This window comes from Ursus maritimus, unplaced genomic scaffold, assembly GCF_017311325.1.
Source record: "Ursus maritimus isolate PB19 unplaced genomic scaffold, ASM1731132v1 scaffold_17, whole genome shotgun sequence".
NCBI lineage: Eukaryota > Metazoa > Chordata > Mammalia > Carnivora > Ursidae > Ursus > Ursus maritimus.
The window spans coordinates 29,712,909-29,734,072 of NW_024424119.1; the positions used below are offsets into that span (position 1 = coordinate 29,712,909).

At 37.5% G+C, this 21,164-nt stretch overlaps 1 protein-coding gene across 1 annotated transcript in view; it reads right to left on the reverse strand.

Annotated features, from left to right (window-relative positions):
• ERP44 (endoplasmic reticulum protein 44) overlaps nucleotides 1-21,164 on the reverse strand; it is a 90,661-nt gene that overhangs the window by 40,102 nt on the left and 29,395 nt on the right. The window contains exons 2-4 of the mRNA XM_008707876.2: nucleotides 16,050-16,122; nucleotides 13,880-13,919; nucleotides 9,389-9,504 (exon numbers count right to left, since the gene is read on the reverse strand). Of these exons, the coding sequence (XP_008706098.1) occupies nucleotides 9,389-9,504; nucleotides 13,880-13,919; nucleotides 16,050-16,122 (229 nt within the window). The remainder of the gene's footprint in view (nucleotides 1-9,388; nucleotides 9,505-13,879; nucleotides 13,920-16,049; nucleotides 16,123-21,164) is intronic.

Genomic DNA, 21,164 nt, shown 5'->3' on the forward strand with positions numbered 1-21,164 from the left:
CGAGCTAGACACCCTTCCAGTGCTGGGGACACAAGGGTAAAAAGACAAGATCCCTGCAATTACAGAGTTAACATTTTATCATTATTATTATCATCATTACTATTACGATTACTGCTGAGATTAATTGCTTCCACAGGCTAGAATCTTAAATGAAATTCATAAAACTTTTAATACATATTACATGTACCAAAAAGATGTACCAGTGTGGATTCCCTAAGTACAGTGTAAGAGAAACCCTCTATAATAAGTCAGCAATAAATATATCTTCACCAGACATGTGGAGATTCCTTGTAGGAACCCACACCCCTCCCGGACAGGAGAAGCGAAAAGGGTGACTGTCAGATCTGTGACATGCAAGAAGTTGGACATCCGAGTCCTGTGCAGGGTGAGTGAGGACACGTGTTCTGCTGCCATCAGAACTCAGACATAAATGCCCGGCAGGTGGGGAACAGGTTGTTCCACAACATTCCACCTCTTGATTCTCTTTAATTGCCCTGACTTCCTTTTTCCTTTTTCTCTTCCTTCTAATTCTCTCCTCCTACTTTGTTCCCTACTTTAAATGCAACAAATGGAGAATTCAGGGGCTCGGAAAGTGAACTAAATTTTAATCCTAAAATGAGGGTTATTTAAGCTATGAGCTTTACACTGGGGTTTCAAAATATATACCTAAGCTTAAAACACTGGAAGCTTCCTGATGACACTCTAGTGTCAGTCTGAGTTCAAAATTCTATTTCCATAGTTCCTACCCCGCCTCCTTTTTTTGGTGGGAAGAGAGGTCAGGAGACAGGAGGGGGATCAAAGTTGCTGCATGTAGCTCATACATAGAAGCAAAAGGGCCGACTGGGTGAAATTAGTCTGTTATATCTACCTTCACCTTTTTTCTTTCTCCTGTTCTAGGTTCTTGGCCTATTTAGCTGAATGTTTGAACAAAGCGAGTCCTAGGAAGGGCATATAAAGAAGTCAGGTCAAGGTAGGGCAGAAAGCAGTCCACGGGATGCTGATAGGGGGAGGAGGGAGACAGAAGGAAATGCAGGCAGCAAACCAAAGAAGGGTGTTCTGTGGCTGTGCATGCAGACGGGCTTTCCTGACCAACTAGGAAAGTGGCGTAGAGGACAACTCCCAAAGGATTTCCAACACGTTCTAAGGAATGAGTACATGCATTTCCTCCCTGAAGGGACTACTTCGAAAATACTCACTTGGAATGTTTTATGAAAATTAGAGCTATTGCATTTTAATATTGTTATATAATTGTTGGCTTTTTGACCTTATAGTCTCATCTCATCCTTAATTCTTTTTTTTTTTTTTAAGATTTACTTATTTATTTGAGAGAAAGTGTGAGCAGGGGGAGGGGTTGAGGGAGAGGGAAAGAGAATCTCAAGCACACTCCACGCCCAGTGTGGAGCCTGATGTGGGGCTCGCTCCCATGACCCTGAGATCATGATCTGAAACGAAATCAAGAGTCAGCTGCTTAACTGACTGAGCCACCCAGGCACCCCTCATCCTTAATTCTTAAACAGGGCTGATAAAGAAAAGAAAAAAAACTGTAACACAGCATTGGAAGAAATTCCCAAATGCAAGACAATATACAAAACTTATGGCTAAGATAGACAGATTTCACAACTAAATTCAGATACGGGTCACACTTCAATTCAAGTTTGCAACACACTAGGAAGCAATAAAATAGTCATTAAAGTTTTAAAAAATTCAATGCAAGCCAAGGTTGATTTATACATTTTGCCACATTAATTTCTTCCAAGAACCTATGTTGGGTTTTGTCAAGTCTTTCAGCATATATTGATAAGCTGGTTTTATTTACCTACTGGTGGGGATTTACTCTATTTCTTAATATGAAGCCATCCTTGTATGACGGGCATAAGTGCCAGCTGGTAATGGGAAACTATTCACAAAGGCACATCCACCTCCCATGACACTGGGTGGAGGGACAGACATGCTCACGCCCAGGAGATGGCGACTCATGAAAGAAGGCAGTTTCAGGACCAACAAAATGGCCTCAACTGCCAGACCTGTTCACAGGACGTTTATACTGAAAAATTCTGACAGCCACCAGAAGAACTATGTTCTTCTTCTTCCGGTGTTTCCGGAAGTCATCAAGTGGCTCTAAGTAGTCCTCAAAATGCCAGGAAAAGTCTATTCAAGAAAATTCTTTTTAATTCAATGCTTACGCTGAAGGTCATTTATAACAGTGAAAATAAACAGAGATTACAATTAACAATATCACAGCACACCTGTACAGATTTCAAGCTTCTTCCACACACATTTTCTCAAAAGCTCTTAAGCAACAAGATACTCCTTTCCTGCTCTTTTCTTAACCAAAGATGAAGTACAGGTTCAGAGACTTTTTTAAAAAGATTTTTTATTTATTTGAGAGAGAGAGAGAGAATGCACACAAGCAGGGGGAGGGTCAGAGGGAGAGGGAGAAGCAAGTCCCCCGCTGAGCAGGGAGCCTGACACGGGGCTTCATCCCAGGACCCCAAGATCACGACCTGAACTGAAGGCAGACACTTAACGGACTGAGCCACCCAGGTGCCCCAGGTTCAGAGACTTTTTATACCAACTTTGTATTTTGAAAAATTTCCAACTTATATAAAATATGAAAAAGCAATATAATGAGCACCTGTATACCCTCACCTAGATTTAACACTATCACACCTGGTTATCAGATTTTTCTTTCTCACCACACACACACACACACACACACACACACACACACGCACACTGTTTATGGCAAGTGCTGACTCAAGTACAGTGATTTTTTTTAAGTAACTTGTCCAACTGTATATAACTTTGGTAAACAGTGGGCTTCTGGTATTAGGACAGAGAATTCTACCTTAGTGGAGGCTGGGCCACATGAGATAGAAATAATAATATCACATACAACACGTAATTTCATTTTTGTTTATACACTGACCCATTGGAGATAATTTAAACAGACTATAATATAATTTGTAACAAACATTTTCAGTCGTTTTTATATAGAAATTGGGTAAATTCTCAGTTTCTATGAGAAATCCAATTTAAATTACTTTATTTTGACCTTCAAAATACTCAAGCTTCCTGGTACAAGCTGTATCCTCCTGGGCTCCAGTCTGGCTGCCTGGTTACTCTGAAACCCTGGCAAATCACTCAGCCCCTCTAGGTCTTTCAGTGTCTTCATCTGTAAAATGATCACATACTCCTGCTCTCTGAAAGTCTAGTGTTCATTCCCACCTCAGAAACTTCACATCTACTCTTTCTTCTGCCTAAAATACTCTTCTTCCCCTACTTCCTTTAAAAACTCCTAGTCTGTCTTCAGGCCTTGCAGCATTGTCTCAGAAAGGCCTTCTCTACCCCCCAGACTAAGTCAGATCTCTTTTATCTCATAGCCTCCAACACTTCTCTTCAGAGCAGTTCTCACAACGACCAACTGTGTATTTACTGCTCTTGCCTTCCTGGGTATATCTGGTTCATTGCTATGTCTAGGACCTACACATATTGCATGACAAGGGATGGAGATGTGTGTGTGCATATACACACACACACACACATATACAAAAAACTCTTTGTTGGATGAATGAATAACACTACCTGACTCAAGGGGATGTGGTGAAGATAATGAAAATAATGTGTGTAAGAGCTTGTCTAAATCCAAGTGAACACTACATACATAGTTTTTTCCTGGCAATATGACTAGAAACTTTTTACAGGAACTTTTCCAAGAAATAACACTCTTACTTTGGATGGAAAGTCTGGGTGACACAGTGCATCAGAAGCAAGACAGACAGACTAAAGTATCAGAAGGCAGGAGAGAGTAGGTTGCCACAATGCCAGAAGGTAATTAATAAGAACAAGACAAATGTGGACAGGATGGTATCTTCAGTCTGAGGTCACCTTCTCCCTATGCTAGAAAGCTTTGTATAGATCTTCTACCTCAGAGAAATTAATACTAAAGCAGCAAAGTATACTTCAAAGTATACTACCAAAGTATACTTTGGTATACTTCCTAAAAAGTATACTGCAAGGATATAAAGACCACCAAAAGTAAAACTTTTCATTTGCATATAACATAATTCTCTACGTAGAAAATCCTACTGTATTTACATAAAACCTATTAGAATTATTAAGTACCAGGATATAAGATCAATATACAAAAATCAGTTGTATTTCTAATAATGAATAATCAGAAATTAAAATTTAAAAATCAATGCCATTTATAATAGCACCAAAAAAAAAAAGAAATACTTAGGGACAGATTTCACAAATTTGTGTGAGACTTAAGAAAAAACACCAGACAAACCCAAAATGAGGATATTTTACAAAATACCTGACCAAAACTCCTCAAAATTGTCAACTGTCAAGAACATCTGATATCTAAATGCAAGATCCTGGATCTTAGGACAGAAAAAGGACATGAGTAGAACCAGTGATGAAATCTGAATAAAGTCTACAGTTTAGCCAATAGTAATATACCAGTGTTAGTTTCTCAGTTGTAACAAATGTACCATAGTAATGTATTATATCAACGTTAGGGTAAACTGGGCAAGGACTATAAGAGACTCTCTGTATTATCTTTGCAACTTTTCCCCCTCACTTTGGTTAGAAATTAACAAGTCAATTCTAAAAGTCATACAGAAATCCAAAGCAACTAAAATAGCAAAACCACTTTGAAAAAAAGTATCGAGTTGGAAGATTTATATACTACTGACTTCAAGACTTATTATAAAGCTACAGTAATCTAAAAAGTTTGGTACTGGTAGAAATGCAGACAAATCAGTCACAGACAAACACATCAACAGTACAGAATAGACAGACTAGAAATAGAGCCACACCTATATGGTCAGTTGATTTTGAAGAAGATGCAGTCAATGAAGAAAGAACAGTCCTTTCAACAAATAATATCAGAACAGCTTGATAACTATATGCAAGAAAATGAACTCCAATCCATACATTGTGCCACATGTAAAAATTAACTCCAGGTGGATCACAGAGCAAAATGTAAAACTTTATACTATGAAATTTATGAAAGCAAACATATCAGAAAATCTTTGTGATCCTGGGTGAGGCAAAGATCTCTTAGATACAGCATCAAAAGCATAATCCACTTTTAAAATAAGTAAGTTGGACTTTGTCAAATTAAGAATATATGGCTTTCAAAAGACACGCTCAACAGAATTGGAGGTCTCACACTTCCCACCCTCAAAACTTATTATAAAGCAACAGTCATCAAAAAATTGTGGTACTGGCATAAAGAGACATACAGACAAATGGAACAGGACAGAGAACCCAGAAAAAAACCCTCACACGTGTGGTCAAATGTTTTTTGACAAAGGGTACCAAGATCATTCAATAGGGAGAGGACAGTGTCATCAACAAACAGTGTTAGGAAAACTGGATGTCCACATGCAAAAGAATGAAACTGGATTCTTATGTTGTACTCTATACAAAAATTAACTCAAAATGGATAAAAAACTAAACATACAACCTACACTGTAATGCTCTAAGAAGAAAATGTAGAAGAGTTCCAGAACATTGGATCTGCAATGATTTCTTGGCTAGGACCCCAAAAGCACAGGCGACAAATGTCAAAACAGATAAACTGGACATCAAAATTTAAAACTTCTGTGCAAAGGGCATAATCAACAGAGTGAAAAGGCAACCTACAGAATGGGAGAAAATAACTGCAAATCATTTATCTGATAAGGGGTTAATATCCAGAATACATAAAGAACTTCTATGACTTAACAACAAAAAAATCACCTGATTAAAAACAGGGCAAAGGCCTCATACAGATTTCTCTAAAGAAGATATACAAATAGACAACATGCATAGGAAAAGAGCCGCAACATTACTAATCAGGGAAACGCAAAGCAAAACCAGGACGAAGTAGCACTTCACACCCTTTAGGATAGCTATGATCACAAAAACAGAAAATAACAAGTGTTGGCAAGGATGTGGAGAAAATTGGAACCCTTGTCCACTGCTGGTGGGAATGTAAAATTGGGATAGCTACTGGGGAAAATAGTATGGCGGTTCCTCAAAAATTAAAAAATTTAATTACCATATGATTCAGCAATTCTCCTTCTGGGTTTATATCCAAAAGAACTGAAAGCAAAGCCTCGAAGAGGTATTTCATAGCATTATTCACAATAGCCAAGAGGTGGAAATAACGCAAGTGTCCACCAACAGATGAATGGGTGTACAAAATGTGGCGTACACATACAATGGAATACTATTCAGCCTTAAAACGGAAGGAAATTCTGACACATGCTACAACATGGGTGAACTTTGAGGGCATTAACATTATGCTAAGTGAAATAAGCCAGACACAAAAACAAATACTGTGTGTTTCCACTTACATGAGGTATTTAGAATCATCAAATTCATAGAAATAAAAAGTAAAATGGTGGTTGCTAGGAGCTGGGGAAGGGGGAAATGGGGAGTTGTTTAATAAGCATATGTTTCAGTTTTACAAGATGAAGTTCTGGAGACTGGTTGTGCAGCAACATGAATATACTTAAAGCTACAGAACTGTACAATTAAAAATGGTAACAACGGCAAATTTTATGTTCTGTGGATTTTACCGCAATTAAAAAGAAAGATACTCTTAAAAGAGTGGAATGAGAGGAAATATTTGCAAATTATACATCTGAAAAAGAACTTACACTCATAATATAGAAAGGGCTCTCAAACCCAGTAAGAAATTATTATGCCTCTTCATAATTTAACAGCCATGTTAAATTAAATAGACTGACCATACCAAGTGTTGGCAAGAATATCGAACAACTGGAATGCATCTACTCTGCTAGTAGAGACGTAAAACAGTACAAATACTTTGGAAAGCAGTTTCGCAGTTCATTAAAAAGTTAAATATAAACTAACCTATGACCCAGGTATTTCACAGCTAAGTATTTGCCCAGAAAATATGAAAGTATATGTACAAAGAGTTGTACCTAAATGTCTATAGCAGCTTTATTTGTAACAGGCCCAAAATGGCAACACCCCAACTGTCAGTAGGTGTATAAACTAATTGTGGTGCACAGCCATACAATGGAATGCCACTCAGTAGTAACAACGAATGATATGTGCAATCATCTCAAAATAACCAGGCTGAGTGAAAAAACACCATCACACACACACATATACATACACACACAACACAGTATATGATCCCACTTATATAAAATCCTAGCAAATGCAAACTAATCTCTACAACAAAAAGCAGTTCCATGGTCCCCTGGGACTGATAGGGGAAGAAAGGGACCACAAAAGGGAACAAGTACTATCTGGGGAATGATAGATATGCTAGTACCTCGATTGTGGTGATGGCTTCACAGGTGTGTAACATGTGTCAAACATTAAATTGTATAATTTAAACTTGTGCAGTTTATCTTAATTATATCTCAGTACATCTCTTTTTAAAAAGAAACAAATCCAACCAAAGAACCACCTGCCTAACAGACATTTCTCCCCAGACCATAGGATTCTTAAGGTCCTCCCAGTTCAAAGCTTCTACATTCCAACTGGCATATAAGGAGTGGGACCCAGGGACCACTCCGTCTTATAATCTCTGAAGACTGTAAGATTGCAATCTCTAAGTCACCAATAAGAATTTCATAATGTCACTTTTAAAAAGTAAAGGATTACATAGAAGGAATAAAATATTTAAGGAGAAGACACAATGTCTCAGATGTAACTTTCATTAGTAAAAAATTAATTTTGTAGATCTCTCTTGTGGATCAAAAAGCATCTGAACTATGGCTGTTTACTCCCATAAAAAGAGAGCCTGATTAATGGTAGTAATGTCAGATCTATCTCAAAATTAAGTTAATCTGCTTAAAAATCAGAATAAATGATACTTATGGTTCAACAATAGTAAATTTTTCTTCCCAATGACTGTAAGTTTGAGAGCACAATTTCAGATTTTATGGTCCAAATTCAAAGTTAGGGACTACTATCTGTGCTGTAATGTCTAATTAAATACATAAAAAATAGATGTGAAATGACAGCCCACAGCAAAAACACCATGTCTGTCAGTGAAAAGTGGGAGGAAAGATCCCGAGCGCAGTGTGAAAATGCAGTACATGATTGTACTGACAACCTTTTACTGCTCCCTTCATCCTATCTAGTTATGAATCTCAATAGGCAGAAATGAGGGCTACGGTTTGTAAAATACTGAAATGTTTTGCTGTTAGCCATTTCTGCACCAGTAAATCCCCCAAATGTTTGTTAAACTGAACAGAAAAGAAGCTAATAGGTCTGTGAAGGTATTTGGTCAGGAGATCTGGATTCTAACTGGTTTGACTAGATGTTAAGCTGTCTGACACTGGTTAAGTCACTTTATTTCCATTTTTTATCAGTAAAATGAAAACTCAGTGTACACACGCACACGCACACACACACACACTAATTCTAATTATCAGGCTAAGGGCAAAGGATAGGAAATTTGCAGAATGGAGAGTTTTGTATTGAGGCCAACTCGCCAGTAACTCAATGCAACAAGCTTTTAACGAGCAGTCTCTGTTTCCCAGGAACTGTCAGATGCATGAGATTCAAAGATTAATGAGTAGTTTCGTCTCTACTTAAAAGGGAGAATTAAAAAAAACAAAAAGAAAAAAGTTCCTGTCTTTGAAGAACTGACATTGCAATGGGTGAGACAACTAACACACAATGAACCAGAGCTACACAACACAGCGAGTCTGGTACCACGAGAGAGGAGAGTCCACGTGTGATGGATGCACCCAGGAGAGCAAACACCACTGCAAGCTCACTAGCTCAAGTTAGCGAGATCTGTCATGGATACAGAAAACCATGCTCTGCCAGGAACAGTGAAATCCAAGAGGCCGGACTATAAGTGAGTCTCACCTAAGTTTCCCAACACTCTCAATAACTACAATCTGTAACTACAGCTAATTACATCTTAAAGACAGCCTAAGCCAATTTTAGTGGAATCTTTTAAATAACAGAAACGCAAAAATCTGAGATAGTTTTATCTGCAATGACTACAAATGGTATTTTTGTAGGATTCTAAAACTAACAGAAATCCATTTTTTCCTAAAATTTTATTTCAATTTTATTTATTGATTTTGGTATTTGCTTTGACAGAAAACATTGCTAGTTATGATTTACTACCTATATGCTTATTCTACTATATTCTAATTTAAAAAATTACTTTGCAGACAAAATGCAAAATAGTATTATAAGTACATAAAGATTAAATACTAACATTGAACCAAACTCACTAGAACCTTCCACCTAAAACAGAACATTTTTTAGCATTAAAAAAGAAAAGAGAGAGAGAGAGGGAGTGAGTGTGTGTGTGTGTGCGCACGCGTGCGTGCAGGAGAGGGGGGGATGGGACAATTTCTTCCAGACTTCCTACTGAGGTACTTACAGTGCTGATCACAATCAACTCTGGCAAACACTACTTGATTTTCATTTGGATATTCTTCCTTAATGACATTAGAAGCTTCCTCAAAAATTGGATGCAACATTTGGCTGAAACGACACCTATGCACAAAGAAGGATACCAATTAAAACTGAAAAGCAGAAGCAATAAAATCCTATTTCAGTTATTATCCATCGATCTGTAGTATATGCACAATAAACAGCTTTTGAGGCAATCGCACAGTTAATTTAGTCATGGACCTGGATGTCATTCATTGAAGATGAAGACAGTTTTGAATTCAAAGACTATTCTAATTCAGACTGTACAATTAAGAGATTTTGGCTTTTTGCACCTTAAGAAAATGGTCAGTATAATAAAGCACAGAGCTAAGGATCTCTCACAAAGGCCAACAAACAAGTCTGATCTAAGCCCTTAGGATGTATCCACTTGGACTTGCAACTACTAAGACTTGGGAATTTATAAAAGAAATCAGCTTTCTCTAAATAACGAACATATTTTTAGACTATTACACAAAATCTTTAAGAGGGTAAGTTTATTGCAAATACTAGACTGATTCACCTGGCTAGGTCTATCAAATTTCATAGGCAAGTTAGTATACTAAGTAAATAAGCTGCATGAAAAGAATATATAGCTTCAATATAATGCTCCCCCTCAAAATTTACCCCTGGTTAAAATAGGCTTTCGTATCTACAAACATATTAAATATATTAAGTTCAGGAGAGAAAATGTGCAATTCCTAAACAAGACTCCCTAGTCATGTTTCCTTTGTTGTTTATGTTTGTTCTGTCTTTACTTTTAAAAAAGGGGCACAAACCCTACAATATTCCAGAAACTTGATATTGCTAATTCTGACTATCCCTTAATCAGGCCAACTATCTCACAAATATGTTTTAGGTCATTAAAGGGACCTGATAAGAAAGAGAAGAATCATCAGAATCAGCACATAGCCAGCTGGATTAGAACAGCCATTCTTGTATGAAAAAGGTACTATTTGTTAACAAACAAGACAAAACACAACTATAATTGCTCTATTGCTTCCAGAGTCCTTTTCCACCAAGGAATTTACTTAAATGAAGCCTGTGAATTCTTTACTCTGCAGGTGATTAGGTCATACCTAGTAAGTGTAATTCAACAAAAGTCTGATAAAGCCTGTGAAAGGGCACACCCTATCCTTTCTCCTCATTTCTTTTTGTAGATACCTCCTCTAGCCACTCACCTGACTTCCTAAGGAGATGTCCTAGAATATATCAAGGAGACACAATCTGTATCTTCAATCTCTTGCTTTCAAGTGGCTCTTTCCTCTTTAGCATTCTTAAATCTCTCCCATCTGGGATAGGTGGGTGGGGTCTGTGGACATCAGGGACCATGTCTTATTTGACTATGTTTTCTTATAAGCATTTCAAATAGGTCTGTTAAATGATTAAATTGATAGGATGGAGGAACAGGAAAGGCTAGGTCCGCAAGTTTGTAGTTTCTTTTTTTTTTTTTTTTAGACAGAGCAAGAGAGCACCAGCATGAAGCACAGAGGGAGAGAATCCTAAGCAGGCTCTGTGCCCAGGGCAGAGCCCAACACAGGGCTCAATCTCACAGCCCTGAGATCATGACCTGAGCCGAAATCAAGAGTCAGATGCTTAACTGACTAAGCCACCCAGGTACTTAAGTTTATAATTTCTTACAGTTTGCTGAAAATAGGGTGCTGGAGGGCAGGGGAGGCAAAGGGTAGGAACTGATGAACGGTTTCTTGAAGAATTAGGATATGGCCTAGTAAGGAATTAGTGCACAGGCTCCTGGCTTAAGGGCAAGGTAAAGGCATATATTAGGGGCTCCTTCTTTCTGGATTGTCCAGTTTGCTGCCCAGTAAGCATTTAAGCAAGGTTCATGTTTAAAATAGGATCAATTTGAATACTAGAAGGTGAAGGGGAAAGATGAAAAAAAAGTTCAACAGCAAAATCACCATCTCTTCATACACATGTATCCATACATATGGAAAGTTACATTTATAAAACATAACAAAAGCAAAAGATCTATTAAAAGGGCCTTAAGGGTCATCTGAATTCAATTTCCAATCTAGTGCTTGAATCCACCCTTTACAAATCAACCAAATGGGCAAAAGTCTTTGTGGGCACAACTTGGGGGTACTCACTAGTATTCTTACTGGTATGACCTAGTAGGAGGCGGGGAATACGCTTTGGAGTCAGACATACCTGAGTTTAAATCCCAGTTCCACCACTTACTAGCCATATGACCTTTCTGAGCCTCAATTTCCTCAACCTAAAATGGAAATTATAATACCTACCTGCAGGGTAGTTCTGAGCATTAAAAACAATGTACATAAAGAGCCTGGCACATAACGGCATTATTAAGTACCTACTATGTCTCATTACTCTTCGAGGCAAACAGTATTTTTAGGCAGATCTATTAGAAAATTCCTCCTTAAGCTGTGCCACATTCATAACTTCCAAACAGAACTAAGAATCTAGCCTTTGAGGCCACATGGTATAAATCTATGTCATATGGCCAATTACGTAAGTTTTATCAGTTGAATGAAAGAGTACTAATTCATCAACAACTCAAGGTGGTCTTTGGGTAATATGTTTTCCCAAGTAACTGCAATTAGTCCACACTGCCAATTCAGCTTTTGCAACAAGGTCAATGGCACATTCTATTTCTCTTTCTTACAACACACAAAATCCCTCAATCAAGAGAACCATGTTCTAGTTTTAACTCTGCCACAACTCTGTCAGGTAACCTTGGGAAGACATTTTACTCCTCTGGGTCTGAGTTTTATTTTTAAAGTGGACTGGACTAGATAATCTTATACCCAATTTTGTGGCTACTGTTACATGCGGACAAACCCAATTTACATTGGAAAATGCTACCATGGTTATACATTTTAGAAATGGCATTTTCTCTGTGTATTTTAAACGTTTTACTGAAGTTCTTTAAATATCTATACATCATTCATTCAGTAAACATCATTTTGTACTTATTGGCCAAGTACTGTGCAGAGTGCCTGGGGATTAATGTTGAAAAAAGACAGCTACGGTAACTTTGCTTAAAGCTAAGGCTGTAGTCGGTAGCCAGCAACTAAACTACAGCACACAAGTTTTCTGATGAGCTAAGTATGTGGTGTTATGAGAAGATAGAAAAAGGGTTGGAATAGGGCAGGAATATTGATCCACGAAGGTGACCTGGAGGAAGTGGCATCTAATCTAAGATCTGAAAGACAGTTAAGACTTAATTATGTAAATAAATGGGTGAGAGAAGAGTGACCCATCCAGGCAGAGAAAATATCATGAGTGAAGGTACAGTGATGAAACAGTATAGAATATTACAGAAACTGAAAGACGTTCAGTACAACTGGAACAGAATGTGGGAGTGGAGAGAGGCAAGAAGTAAGATGTAGAGGTAGGGTAACTTTAGGTCTGAAGTCACTGGGCGCTTTCTAGGCCAAGGTAAGGGACTTCAAACCTAAAGTTAACGGAACACCATTTAAGGGTTTTAAGATGAGGTGTAACCTTATTCACTTTGAACTTTAGGCAGACCACTCTGGCTTACTTTATTTATAGAGAACAGAATGGAGACACATAAGACTTGAGGTACAGAAAATAAATAAGGAGCCCGTCACAGGAATCTAGGTAAATTGGACTGTGGCCTGAAGTAGGGTGGTGGCAACCAGCAGGCAGTAAGCCTTAAAGGGTCAAATAAGATAGACTATCTAGGAATAAAGATTATATGAGAGTTTCGAACTTCTCTCCAACTCAAGCTCCCTTCTACCTGTCCCCATGTAACATTCTTTAACATCTACTACATGTTTACGCCCTGGTTTTTAGATGCTGGGAAGGCTGAGTAAGACATTATCTCTGCCCTCAATGTTGGTTTGCACAAATATAAAAGACAAAACAACGTAGTAAGAAAAAGAAAGTGATATCCAGTACCATATGAACACAAAAGACAAGAATCTGATTCAGACAGGGGAAGGAGTAAAGGCTTCCTAGAAATAGTAGAAGATACATGTTTAAAAAGTGTCAACAATATATTTCCTTCTAAACTTGCCACACCCACATCCTCACCTCCAAACACAGCCCTACTTTTTCAGTCAGGAAAAATAAAGAATTGCAGTGTGTGTGTGTGTGTGTGTGAGAGAGAGAGAGAGACAGAGACAGAGACAGAGACACGTTGAGGGGAGAGGGGATGGATTTGAGTTTTTGTTACTGCTTTTAAGATGTGGGATAATGTAATCAAGATATATTTTTGTCTTAAAATACAAACGATCATGAAATTAAGCCGCTCCCTTTGTGACTGACCCTTAACTGACTTTGCATATGGAATATTGTCTCACATAAGAAAAAGGCTTCCCCCTTCACCCTTGCTAGCAAAGAAAAATTCACATGTAGCAAGATAAAAGAAAAAAAACCTAAACAATGCAACTTCACCTCCCTACTGCAAAAAAACAAAAATAAGATTCTTACTTACCAGTCAGCATAAAAATTTACTAAAGCAACATCAGCATTGTCTGAAATTGAAAAAAAAAACCAAACAATCTAAGTTAATTGTGTCCACATAACTGACATAATCAAAGATATGGTTTTCAACATGGTCTTTTTCCCATTTATGTAATGGCCTGCTAAAAACACACAATAACAATTAAGTTACTTCTCACTCAGAAACCCACACACAGAGTCACGGACAGGTTATATAATTTGTGGGAACCCCTGATCCTTTTCTCTGTATCTTCCATCTTTATACCTTCACTGAATGAATATAAAACAAAATGGGAATCAAACCCGGGTCAGGAAGTAACCTACTAAATAGCCTATTCTCATTAAAAGTGGTGGAATGATCTGGATTTGAATAATCCTCTTTTTTTTTTTCTTAAGAGAGAGAGAGCGACTGTGAGCAGGGATGGGGGGTAGAGGGAGCAGGAGAGAAAGAATATATATACATATATATATTTAAAGATTTTATTTATTTATTTGACAGAGACAGACTCAGCCAGCGAGAGAGGGAACACAAGCAGGGGGAGTGGGAGAGGAAGAAGCAGGCTCATAGCGGAGGAGCCTGATGTGGGGCTCGATCCCATAACGCCGGGATCACGCCCTGAGCCGAAGGCAGACGCTTAACTGCTGTGCCACCCAGGCGCCCCAGGAGAGAAAAAATCTTAAGCGACCCCCAAAGCAGGGCTCCATCTCACAAACCTGAGATAATTACCCGAGCTGGAATAGGGAGCCAGATGCTCAACTGACTAACCAACCCAGGTGCCCCTTAATAATCCATTTTTTGATCTCCCATATACATGAATAATGGAGAATTGGCTCTGCAAGAAAATTCTATTTCACAGAACAGACCTGTGTAATTAAGTTATTTCTAAAGTTCAGATATCTCAGCTATTTGCAACAAGTAATCTACAACTAAGAATGTTGCATAACATGCACATTTTCTGGTTCCTGTCCATTAAACAGCTCTTCTTTGCTGCAAAAATAACAGTATCATTTGCATATGAGGATGTGAAGTCATGAGAAAGATACATTTGTTCCTTTTTCTTAAACTTCATACAGAGAAACTAAACTCCTCAAGTACTCACAAAAATAAAGCACAAGGATATTCTAGAATTTGAAAAATGAAAGGAGAATGATTTGTGAGTTTCAATTCTCTTCTTCCTTTTTTACCTTCAAAGCACTTTTTATCCACTTGCTACTTGACTCTGAAGCAGCGGTTCACAAACTGCACTCCCTGGACCAGAAGTACCAGCAGCACGTAGAAGCTTACAGAAATGCAAATTCTCAGGTGGAGTCTAGCAGTTTCTATTAGAAACTTAGAACCAGGCCTAGCAGTACGGATATTAATAAGTCCTCCAGGGCACTCATGCATGCTAAAAGTTATAGAACCACTGCTCTAAAGAGATCCCATAATGTGGGACAGACTTTTTAGCGTTTAAAACCAGTTCCAAGAACACAAAACTGTATATGCTGTTCAATGAATAACTCCTTTTACTTCTATTATTTTTGGTTTAGTTCGGCTTACATCAGTGGATGAAATGGAGTGCTTTAAAAAAAGAAGAAAGAAATCGTTTATGTGTTGCACATTTTCTTAAATCTCCTAAATTATGATTTTCCATCAACCATGTGTTCACCTTCCCTCTACTACTTTTAAAAACAGAAATGTTTTCTCTCCCCAAGTTAACTGTATCCACAGTCACACTGTCAGCAAACAAAGCATTCAGTAAAACACTTATTTAACTTAATTGAACCAATGACAATAAAAGAGATCAGAGTCAGTGAATTAGTTAAAAGCTAAAAAAGACAAAATATTTCCAGACTGTGTCCTAAGATATGAACGTTTAGTATCACACAGTGGCAACTGCTGGCCTTTAAGTAAGCTCTAGCAAAATACTTTGTAACAGTGGTATTTAGGACAAGGCAAAGAAATATAACAAGATAAAGTTTATTTGTAACACAGGAGAAGAGACTTATACGTTTCAAGAAATTTTACTAAAAATCAAAACCAAAAGTGCTTTGTTAATTCAGGAAACCATGAAGCTAATCAGAATGCCAGCTCCTCAACTGTTCTAGTAAATGAGATTTAACTTTGTATATAAACTAGCTCTTTATAAAGAAGCGTACTTTAAAAATATCAAGGTACTTACTTAAAATGTCATCTATATTCTCTGTATCAAGACTTGTTATTTCAGTTGTTACAGGAGTAAAAACCCAGGTTACCTGGAAATTTTAAAAATGTGAAATTAGTGTTTCCATAAAAGGCAAATAATGCAGAAAGTCTAATAAAAAGAAAATGAAAATTAATAAAGTTGTTTCCACTTGTTATTTACAAAATCACCCAACTGCTTTTAATTTTTATTATCTTTATTATCATTCTAACCCTTTACTAGATCAACAAAATAGAAGAACTTTTTTTAAAGATTTTATTTATTTATTTGACACAGAGAAAGAGATAATGAGAAAGCAAAAGCACAAGCAGGGGCAACGGCAGGCAGAGGGAAAAGCAAAAGGGAGAGGGAGAAGCAAACTCCCCTCTGAGCAGGGAGCCTGGCATGGGGCTCAATCCCAACCTGGGGTCATGACCTGAGGCGAAGGCAGACCCTTACTTAACCCACTGAGCCACCCAGGCGCCCCAGAAGTACTAACTTCTAAGCCTAGAAACTGGTCAAATAAAACTTCCTGTATTTCCAAAAGCACAAAAGCGAATGGTTCTAAACAATTAAGAAATTAAGAATTGATTCATTCTTTTAAATTAATATTTCAACAACTTCATGGTGCAAAAAGAAAAAAAGTTACTGGATTATTATCAATTTGGAAAGAATACAAAACCAAAGATAAGTCTGCTGACTCTATCCCTACCATGTTTCTAAGATAAAACAAAATAATACAGAGAAGAATTCAAGAAAGACTTCAAGTTGTGAACCAAAAGCCTTTCCTGCCTCATCTCACATACTGGTGATAATAATGTGTTAAGTGAGAGGCTCTTAAAAAGAGAACATGAATTTTCTACTTCCAAAATATTGAACCCAAAGTTCAAGTTTATCAAAGGAAATATCAGCTTGCCATCTGCAAAATAAAGAAAAGATAAGCTAAACTAGCAACAGTTCACTTCATTTAAAACGTAATTCTTAATGTATTTTATTTTTAGGCTCCATCTTTAACACCCGGTGTGTTTATGGAAATCTATTCACTGAACCGTGGCTACGAAGTGACAACTACATCGGCTCTGATGAGAGACTGAAGACTACCCCTGTGCCCACCCATTTCACAGACACTTTAGTAGTCACAACTGTTAGAACTCAAGAGTGTCTACTTCACCAACAATTCAATTTCTGAATGGTATAAAGAGCCATGTTGATGCTGGCATGTAAATAAGCCCAGCTATTTGAAATATTTCTATTAATTTATTATTTTCTTAGAAAAAGCCAAATAGCACTAGTCTTATTTTCAAGTTACCATAATCATGCAGCCGATAGTGGACTACTATTTCTGCTAGCAAACAATAAATTATACTCTGCTAAAAGTAAACTAGGTAAGTTAAAAATCTCTGAATATTTGACATATATAACTAATTTCATTATTTTTAACACCTTAAACATTAACTGGAAAGATGAAATTCCCTCATTAGTCATTATTCCCTCACTATCCATATCTCAATGAACAGATCCTTCCCTCATCAGTGTATGACCAGCTCTTGATAATTGTGCAATCTGCTGAAAGATTAACTGAAGCATATTAAAAATTTTAAGAGTTCATTTGAGCAAAAATCAATTTGAATCGGGCAGCATCCAATCTAACAGAGAGAAAAGAAGCTCCAAGGACCTGTGTAAAATGGAAGGCAGAAGTGAGCAGGAAAAAGGAAGTTCTGTTAGGCAAAAAAAAAAAAGTGGGTTAGTTATTGCAAAATCACTTTCCTTTTGGGGATGGCAGAGGTCTATGAAGCATATTACCGAACTAGTGCGGAACACGCGTTTCCTGGTTGACTGGTTTAAAATTCCATTTCTGGGAGAGTCAAAACTGTAATTAAGTCTTAGTCCAGTAACACGGGGCTTAGCATAAGTAACTCCATCTTGGGCCTGTTGTTTTGTTTCAACAAAGCCAATTATATTGACACAAGATTTCAGAGTGAATTGTGTTGAAAAATTCAAGAAGGTGATGCAAAAACTATTATCATAAACCAACCAACTTGGTGATTATCAAAGTCAAGTCATTAAATAACTTGACAGTCATTTATGGAGTATCTACCAGGTACTGAGGGCACAAACGCATAAGGCATGGTATGCTCTACCTGGAAGAGCTCGCCAAAGAGTGATAAAGACGGGAGAAAAAAGTCAAATACAGATAACCGTCTTCGACTGTACAATCCATGGAAGCCCATTTTTGAAGAGTTAGTTGTCACCCATCAAAGTTGTTTACAGAGAAGTATATTCTAAATTTAACTGCTTTTTACTTTGAAATATTTACATGGCAAAAATGTTTACATGCCAAATGATGACAAAAATGAGACAATAATCAAATTTGGCTGCATTAAACACCTATTAGTTTAGATACATCATGCTAATAAGCATGCAACTGATAAGACACATTCAGCTAACAGATGTGTTGAAGAGGGCCCAGAGCAAGAAAATGGTCTCTGACTCAATCATCTCTCTGCCCTGCCGGGAGTAAAGGAGGTGTTTTATCATTAACATTTTTATTAATATGCAGTATAAAGGGAAAGACAGGTTGTTTATTTAAATTGTTAGCAAGCTCCACTAGTCTGACAAATTGTTTCTTCTCATGTCAGCCCTAAGCCTAAACAAAATTCTCCCAGGGAAACATCTTTATGTGTCAAATGCTTTAGTGCTTAAGTAAAATAAAGACAAGTAGCTTTAGACCAGGCAAGCAGCTCTAGAGCAGGAAGAGGGAGCGTAATCATTCATTTTTTTAAGTTAACACTTGAAGTAAACTTTTAAATTAATTTTATTTGAAAGAAACAACAAAAAACCTACAAAGACATTTTGAGTAGAAGATCTTAACAGACATGGAGAATTTTAGCCTCTAATGATGGAATGTTTAGACAACATATGTAAATTCACAGACGCAAACTTATGGTATTTTATAAGTTGGTCATTCTCTTCAGTTCATTAGCTCTTTTTCTTGCCAAGAAAACTTAGAAGCATCTCCAATAACCTAGAAATCACTAGATAATTCCATCCACATGCATTTTTTGTACCAAATATTAAACATTTCAGTTTGAAATGTGTCAAGTGATGTGATCTTATATAAAAGGCACATCAGTGAAATGTCTAATATTGTACCCTACTTCATTAAAAAAAGTTTTTTTTTAATGACACGCTGGCTTTAAACAAGAGCTTCCTCAACAAGTAAAGAATATTTTCTTCCATTAGCAGGTTTTTTAAAATTGAGATATCTTTGGCAACTAAAAGGCTTTCCTTTCCTTAAATTTCCCAGTATCCTCCATGACCACCTAACTGGCTAGTGATGCCAGTGCACCAGCTCTTATTTCCATAGCATTTCTGAAGCCACCCAGCAGCCAGGTGCTCTTCTCAAAGCACACCCCACAATTTTTCTGATTCCCCTTCTCTTTTCTTTTTTAAAGATTTACTTATTTGAAAGAGAGAGCACAGGGGCACCTGGGTGGCTCAGCCATTAAGCACCTGCCTTCGGCACAGGTCATGATCCCAGGGTCCTAGGATTGAGCCCTGCATCAGGCTCCCTGCTCCATGGGAAGCCTGCTTCTCCCTCTCACACTCCCCTTACTTGAGTTCCCTCTCTCTCTGTCTCTCTCTGTCAAATAAATAAATAAAATCTTAAAAAAAAAAAAAAAGAAAGAAAAAGACAGCACACACAGTGGAGGGAAGAGCAGAGAGAGAGAGAGAGAATCTCAAGCAGAGTCCCTGCTGAGCACAGAGTCCCAAGCACGGCTGGATCACATGACCCATAAGATCACAACCCTTGAGATCACAACCTGAGCCAAGATCACAAGTCAGACACTTAACGGACTGAGCCACCCAGGCATCCCTCCTCTTCTCTTTGCATACAAGGCTTCCTCTACCTGGAGTGTCCTCTTCTCCACTACTGCATAACCAATCCTTCAAAGATTGATTTCCTCCTCCATGGAGATCTGTCTGGCTCTCCTGGTCGAAAGTAACTCTCCTTTCTCAAAAGTCCAACCTATTCCACGGGATGAGGATAGAAAAAGGCGAAACGTGTGCTAGAGGAATGGGAGATACTATAAAATTCACATTCTCTCCTCATAGAAATCAAATTGAAACAAGATACAATGAAACACTGATTATATGATAAAAGACAGTATTTATAGAAATAAATTTTGTAAAGATTTTTTGAGTCAGCACTCTCAGTGTTAGGTCAAATTTTAATTGTTACAATATTAACATATATATATATGCTATAATGCTAGCACATACGAAATGCTCTGGCACTCACTGCTAAGCCCCAGTACTGTTCCTCTTTTGTGAAAACATTAACCGAACAAGACACTAATCCAACAGGATCTTCTTCAGAAGTATGAACTAATGTCAGTAATAACACATATTGGAAGTGAATTATTAAAGCTTCTCTGTTCCTAATTATAAAAATAAATTAACAAATTTTCCTTGTACATTAAGGCCATTTGAGTGGCTGCTATTCAAATATACCCTTAGTGGGAACTACTATGACACTCCCTAAATTGAGTATTTCCCTTCAACCTAATCTGCCCACAGATTTCCCTTCAACCTAATCTTTCCAAATGCTGCTTTGCATACATCAAATCATATGCCAAAAGAACACAAAAACAAACCAAACACACAAAAACGGTTTTTCTCTGTCTACGGTATAAAAGCCTAAATCCTTAACCTGGCATTCAGGACCATCCAGAGACCTGCTTTCCTAAATAACATCCTACTGCTCCCAATCCATATCCTATCCTCCAACTAACATGACGTACAGAGTAATCATAGATTCTAGTGGGCCATATACTCTGGCTTGCTTGAGACAAACCCCGTTTATGCCTGCTGCCGTGGAGTATTACAAATAGCACCACTCCTTTCAAATGGGTCCCAGTTCAGGCAATAAATTATATGGTCACCCTATTTGCAAGAGACCTCTGGCAACTGAAAGGAATTATAACAAGCTCCTCATAAATTCTAAATTATTAAGAAGTATATAATGTTTTCCCACATAATACACAGTAAAAGGAAAACTGGAATGAGAATGAGTAGAGAAGAATAAAGACGGACTCTGATATGAATGCTGCT